This window comes from Montipora capricornis, chromosome 1 (genome assembly GCF_036669925.1).
Source record: "Montipora capricornis isolate CH-2021 chromosome 1, ASM3666992v2, whole genome shotgun sequence".
Taxonomy (NCBI): Eukaryota; Metazoa; Cnidaria; class Anthozoa; order Scleractinia; family Acroporidae; genus Montipora; species Montipora capricornis.
Window position 1 is genome coordinate 17,235,873 of NC_090883.1, and position 7,500 is coordinate 17,243,372.

Consider the following 7,500-nt stretch of genomic DNA (forward strand, 5'->3'; position numbering starts at 1 on the left):
ATTTACATTTTTAAGATCATTACTTAGGTTATTCCGTAGTTTGGCTCCACGGTATGAAAAAGAACGCTGACCAGTGGCCAATCTGCATCTCATCTGCAAATCATCTGCAAATTAATAGTCTCAAAGCACCAAATTGAATATAGTCTTAACAGAAACCCATAAGGGTTGAAACGTGTAACGGCCCCTTGTGTGCTGGGAAACAAGCTTCTGAATATTCAATTGTTAAGCTATAAGTACCATATTTGGAACAACAAGAGAGAGGGGTTTCCAAATATGGTACTTAGCACTGAAACATTCAACCAATCAATTCGCACTGAATATTCGGAAGCTGTGAATGCGCGCGTTACACGTTTCAACCTTTATGGGTTTCTGGTCTTAATAAACGAAATACAGTACATTAATTGTTATGGTTGGTTTTTAGATTGAGGATGGCATATTGTATGCTTATATTTAGCAGTGCTCCATTTAAGAAATGCATGTATCACAGGTCAAAAACACTTCTCAGCTAGATTGACATCTGACCTGACAAATAGTAGAATATTATCACACAACAGACTTTGGACAGTGAATAAAAAACCCATGGTAGTCTAAGTCTAAATTGGCTCCTCCGTTTTCATCTAGTTATGTGTTCTAAACAACTCAGTTTACTTAATTACATGTATGCATCACTTTTGTTTGTGTAAGTTTATACAATATAATGATTGTGTGTTCATTGCACTAATGTGTGTTAAGGTGGCACCCATGAGTTTGAACCAAAAACAACTTTACAAATTCAAGTTCAGTGGCCTTTATTACAGAATAATCATTGTTTATTGACTGCAACCTGATCAAAGGGCCCATACGAGTTATACGCGTCTTAATACTGCGTCTTAATGTACATGTATATGTACTTGTAGCCTCTTGTCAACAAAGGATGAGCGAGTAATGTTGTAAGACAACAACAAGAGGAAGGATTTACTTGCTACCTACTGAGTTCTTTAATATGGCATGGTCAACTGCATTTTGTATGTTCCAGTGACAGTGGTACATGTACATGTACATGTACATGTACACAGGTGATATTAATCTGGACTTGCAGTCTTAGATGTAACCAATACCAACAACAACAGTCCTTATCAGGACTATGCACCCATGTGCACAATTTCATAATTTCATTTCAAAATCTCTCATAGTTAGGCAGTTTTTTTTTTTGGCTTGTTTGTTTTTTAGCTTGAAAGTCATCAACCTCCTAGATATTATCTGAAGCAAAGTGCATTTCCACACTTGGAACTTTCCTCACTCTCCTCAGGCAGCAGTTCAGGGTAGTGTATCTAGACTAGTTTCTGCAGAAAAACACCTTACCACTGTTAATGCAGTGTAGTTGTGTTGATTGATAATCAGGTTTGGGAACATGAACTGAGAAGCGCTTGGACAGAAACGTCCAGTTCAAACCCATTCCACTGTCCACTGGTACCTTTTTTACCATTTCCACTTACTGGTGTTCAAACAGTCAATCCCTGTTATATTGTCACCAGTATTTTGATTCTATTGAATTAAATCTCCTGTCTTGATCATGTCAGGTAGTTATGCAGTTAAAAAAACAAGCAGCATACGAGAAAAACAAGCTACAGTGTATGTCACATGCAGTGACTTTATATCTGATAAAACACTACATATTAACGAGGAGGAGGTTTTATTGATATAAAGTCACTGCATGTAGTGTATTATTGACCATTTGATTAGAAATGGGACATGAGAACCTCTGCTCTCTTTTATGCGAAAGGAATGCTGAAGGGTTAGGAGTCATGAAAATAATCATTTAAGTGCAAATTACAAAAGGATAATGACATTGTATGCAATTTGAATCAAAACGTTCTTGTCCTTGATGAGACACAAACATTCAAATTGAATTACATGTATTGTCATTGAGTTTAAAATTCAATGAATGGATGGATATTTTTAATGCCTGCGGGGAATAGACATTTTACTTCAAAGTCCTGTACATCTTTGTAGTAACTTGTTAATTCACATTTTCACACACTGATTGCCATTTGTCTGCCACAGAACAATGCAACGGTACTTTATTAACAGGACTACTAACCATCACCAGAATTGACAGAAATGGACTATCAAGGCACAAAGTCCAGCTCACAGAGAAAACAAAGAAATGACCTCACTACAATCTGTCAAACAAAAGAAAGAAACCATTTCAGACGGGCCGAGGGGCGGAAGGATGGGAAAGCTGCAGCCGGTACTTATTGTCTAATGGCAATACACAAAAACTGAATCGTTTGACTGAACATGAAAACTGACACCCTGCCTCTTACCAGATGCTCCATCCAGAGTGGGACAACTTAATTTCTTGCCTCTTTGGCAAGCTCAGCCAGCAAGAAAAATCATAATTGTAAGATAAGCCAGGATTAGGTAGTACATGGATGTTTCCTCTTCAGTAAGAAAGTTATCCCCTGATGCTTTTTCCTACTTCTTGGTTGTTGCAGAGTTGTCTTTGCTCCAAAGAGGGTTTCACACCCAAATATCATTCCTTTTAAAGAGAAGATCACTAATTTGGAGCCACAAATCAGTCCATATTTTAGTAAGTTGATCTGTCATGCACTTTATGAGTTTTATGGTTGTATCCAACCATAATAAAATAGCTCTCATACAGCTCCCATTTTCATGGCTGTAAAGCTTACTGTCATTGGCTGCTAAGTGGTTGTGGGTCCCTGACCAAGTTGAAGTGTATTCCATTGGTTCAATTACTGCTGGTTTGAAAGAGAATACAGTACTCAGTTGGTTTGAGACAAAGCACTTAATGACTTTCCTTTCAGCAGTTGCCCTTTCCTGTAGTTTTACTTTCTCTTGAGTCTAGAGACTGTAGGGAGAACAAAACTTCATAATTTATGTGTACTTTCCCCGTGACAAGACTGCAGGTATAATATTAATAATATTGGATAATTGTTATACTGACTTGAAGAAAGTAAATTTTAGTACACTGTAGTATGAATCTCGTGATTTTCTGAGAAAAAACGGCAAAATTTTCCTCATCTGATTAAGTTTTAATTAAGAATTGTAGTAGCCATTTTGAAAGGATGTGCCATTAGAATTATTATAACAAGCCCTTTTGATTTGTAAAGCAAGAGTAATAAATTCGTGATCATTAAATTGTTGTTGTTGTTCTAGCATTAAAGATGCATTTTACACCAGTCGACACCAAGTCACGACCTCACCTTCAGCCTAAACTCACAAGGTATTGTGTCGGAGACAAATATTTTTGGCAGATTAATAAAGCTACTCATTTTACCTACATGTAACAAAACACCCTTTTAAGTTTCCACTCCAACTACAGTACTGTGGGGAGGGGTGGAATGTCAGATTCATGGAATCAAACAAGTACTCTGAAATAATTATTTCCTGTACAACAAAGATGGGTAAGCAAATCTAAAAATATACAATTTAAACAGTTTATACCATAGAGTTCTCAAACTTAAATTAAGGAATGATGTTTGTCCACACCATCGATCACAGTTTCATTTTTGTTCATGCCAGCAAGCTTGCAAGTTAATTTTATGTGTTGGCCAAGGATGCATTCATTCTTTGAATTGTAGGCCAAAAGATTTCCCTGTTGATAATTTCCTCTTCATCATGAAGAAAACCGGCAATTTGTAAGTGCATCTTTGGTACCGTTACCTTCCAAACGTCAGTTTGTTTTAAGTGTAATTAGTATTGTCGTCCTTTTTCCAAAGTCTGTTCATTGTCATTCCCTGAACATAACCTCAAAATGTTGTTACCCTGCATTTTAAACCTTGTTGCGTACATGTGCGTCATGTCCAATGGATGTGCGTTTTAGCGTAGTATGTTGCTAAGGTGGTGACAGCAGTGATGTAACCTAAACGGCGTCAAGGATGGCTGAGTTATCTACTCTCGCATGTTCTCTTCAACTGTTATTTCTTCAGATTGAGTCAACTTTATTCTGAGTACTCTCAATTCACCACAAGAACCAAAAGAATCCATTATTTGAAAAGACTATTGCAAGAAAAGGTGAGTTGGTGTCATTCTTTTAAGGAATATCTTGGTCAACAACGTGGTTAATTTTAAAAAATTCAAGAGTTTAAGAATTGAGATTTTTCAGTCTTCTTTTATAAACAGTTTTGTATTCTGAAGAGGCAAGTGATATTTCAGCTATAGTAAGTAAAGGCAAAGAGGTTGTGGAATTCAAACCCTGGCTGGCCCAATACTTTGGGTCTCAAAATAAATGAGGAGAGTACCTTTATTATGACATTTTCATATACAGCTTGTGACGTTCGGGTGAGGTTCAAAGAAACCACACTCTGTATCATTATTTGCTACTATGATAAAAAAAATTTCTTCCTTCTTTCTTCAGATTTTGAAATTGTGACATTTGCTTATCACCGTAGAGGAAAAATTTGAGCTTTGGTTTTTATTCGTTTTCTTGACTGTACATTGTAATGAATGTAAGTTTCCAAGGGCACTCAACAAGCAAATTAAGCGAAAAGACTGCCCAGAGAGATGTTTTTATCACCTAGAAGAATTTCATCTGTTCGGATATCTTAGCTGAAAATTGAAGTGTCCGAAAATTTTAGGGAGCGAAATCCTCATTTCAGATATTGCTAGCTGAATGTTACCTTCCAGGGAACCATTTGCTCATCTGAAACTGCTAGGAGACCTTTTTAAGTGACAAAAATTGCAAAAATATTCTTTCCGAAAATGTTATTTGTTAGGTGATGTTTTAGTAAAGAAATCTATAGCTGTTTGTAACGTAAAACCGAAATTCTTAGAACAGTTTGACTCTCCTGAACACATATTTCGCCAATTGAAAGATTATAGTTGGGTGCCCCTGAGTTTTGGATTTCACGGTCCGCCATTACTTACGTTCAAAACCGATTGGACCTCAGAGGGTTGGATTTAGGGAAATGTGACGTCATTTATTTACTAGCTTAAGATTTCAGCGTCTAAATGCAGCTTATTATATACGCAAAACACGAAGTTAAAGGTCTGACAGCCCAAAACTCCCATGCTGAATATTAATTTGGCCGCATACACACACACACACGCACACTAGTAGTGGTGTGGGCTCATTTGCGTCCCTTTTGACGGTTGGCGTGCTGATTGGTGGATTCAAATTTTTTCAGGAAATTCAAAATTCCAACAATGACGTCACAGACACGTGACACCTCTTTCTGCAGACCCTCAGGGAACGGGTTGGGGGTCACATCCGAGTGGAGTCTCCTTAAATTAAGTCACCTCAGTTCCGTAGTGTCACTACTCAGTTTTTTTTCTTGGTGCCCCGCTCACGTACCTCCACAATTTTGTCTCTCATCTCCTCCTCGTCCAACAGGAGTCCAGAGAGAAGATTTGGCTGCGTCCATGTCCGACAGGAATCCGTGAGTGTTGGAGTACCAGTTTGTTGAAAACGAGTTGATAGTCTTTGTGGGTGGGCTGGATGTTCGTACTGTTTGGATTTGCGGATCATTTTACTTGCTTGACGAATGTGCGTTTTGCGTGGTGTCTCTAAGGGATGTTGGAGTTTGTCCAAGGTGTTTTGACGCAACACCTCATAATTGAGTTGCGCCATTCCCTCCACACTGAGAGAGTATCCATTGACTTTACACTCTGTCTGATCATCATTGCATTGGTTCCCATAGTTTCTAGTCTCGCCCGAACAAAATTTCGCAATGTACTGACCGAGTTTAAGTTGGTTGGTGAACTCACTGAGATTGGTGCCGAGGGTGACATCAGGTTGTTTGGGACGTTGCACGTAGAGGCCAGAATCTGTGTCGTAATAGAGGACCTGTTTACCCAGGAGTTCCAATGCCTCGTACAACCGTAACTGTGGCCAGCAGGTCGTTAATCCCACACTGAACACATTACTGTTGCCGTTGAGTTCATCGCACTCGTCATTGGCATGGTAGTGCACTTCCACTGAGTTCTCATTGAGGCAACTGATGTACGAAATGTCATGTTGGTCGGAGTCCACAAAGAGCTGAAAGGGTAGATGGTCAAAGAAGGTTTTAACTTGTATCAGTATCTCTTTCCAAACTTGCCCCACAAGGAATTGCGCATTAGTTTGGCTAAGGACCATTAACACAGATTGTGAGCGATCTTAGTTGGGCTGAGTTGGATTCCTTCATGACGCTCAAAGTCCTCCACATATGTCAGCCGTTACTCCTCCGTGTCGCACCCACTAGGCCATCCGGATGCTTCCACTTTGATCTTAAGCCTAATGTTGACCTACTTGGCAAACAATCCATGGCGGGCGTGTTTCCTCAAAGTGACACACTTCATGGACGTGTGAAATCATGTAGCCCATCTCCAACGCTCTTTCCATCAGGGGTGCACCACATTTTTCGTGCAGAGGTTTGTCTATGTCTTGCTCCACACAGGTGCCACATAAAGGGAAGGTGAGCTTTCCTTCACACTGGTAAGGCAAGACGGGGTGAAACAAATTCTTTGGTGGGACAATGGTGCACTAAGTCAGACAAAAGTACTTGGAGAGATCAGTGGTGCCGAGTTCATAGATGAACTCAGGATGGGCGATAGGATACATTCTGTTCTTATTGACCCACGGGTAGGGGGAAGTGTAGTCCACATACCAGATTTCCTCACCCACTCCAACCCTGTAGTGAAGGTAGGAGGCATTCGTGCGTCGTCCGAAGAAGGCATCACGAGGATTCATGGGTTTGATGACAGGAAGGGTTTTGAGGAACTCAGCCACGTGAAGATCCACTTTCTTTTGTTGCTCCCACTCACATTCCCAGAGGGTCGCGACATGGTATCCCAGGTCTCGAAGACTCTAGAGACGTTCCACGGTGGTACATCGAACATCATTTATACAGTGTTGATTGTGACAGCGGTACAGTTCGTGATGATTGGGGAAACACCGGTGGCACCCATGCCATAAACAACCCAAAAAGTCTTAGATTGTGTTGCTGGTTTCATCAAAGCCATCCACCCTCCAATGCCGACCAGGGATCTGGTATTCGCCTTGGTTGCGAGTGTGCTGGATACGTTGCCAATGGTTTGGAAGGGGGTCGTCCTCCTGCAGCCGATTTTCTTGCCACAACAGCCATTCCATGGCGGCCTTGGAGTGGTTGGTGATGAGTCACCAGCCCTTGACAGGTTTGGAGGCGATGGTGTCTTTTCTCCGTGTGGTTGAGGCCAGTAGCGGTGGGTGGTAGGTATTGTCCTCCTCATTCTCCTCACCCTCCCTAACAGTATTGGGGTCGTTGCGTGCCTCATGACGGAGTCGGGTCCGCTTGTGGGATTGGAACGATTTGCTCGGTCTTCGAGCTCTTCAGGGTCGGCGGGGACTTGCTTCAAGCATTGATGTTGGTTCAAGTCAGTCATTTCGTGGCACAAGACGTTTGCGTAAGTACGCCTCAATGTAATTGCCGCACTCATTCTGTTGGCAACCAGGGCAGTGAACGCTTTCCCTTTGGAACATCGGTGACGACCTTGTTGATTATACGGTTTGAGACACAGTCCACAAAAAAAAATGGTACC

The 7,500-nt window shown here is 40.8% G+C and overlaps 1 protein-coding gene across 2 annotated transcripts in view; it reads left to right on the plus strand.

Moving 5' to 3' along the window:
• Positions 1-7,500, plus strand: part of LOC138015564 (cation channel sperm-associated targeting subunit tau-like) — a 51,614-nt gene that overhangs the window by 24,727 nt on the left and 19,387 nt on the right. For both annotated transcript variants that reach the window (XM_068862743.1, XM_068862672.1), the window contains exons 7-10: positions 1,210-1,301; positions 2,478-2,572; positions 3,160-3,226; positions 3,933-4,017. In XM_068862743.1, the coding sequence (XP_068718844.1) occupies positions 1,210-1,301; positions 2,478-2,572; positions 3,160-3,226; positions 3,933-4,017 (339 nt within the window). The remainder of the gene's footprint in view (positions 1-1,209; positions 1,302-2,477; positions 2,573-3,159; positions 3,227-3,932; positions 4,018-7,500) is intronic.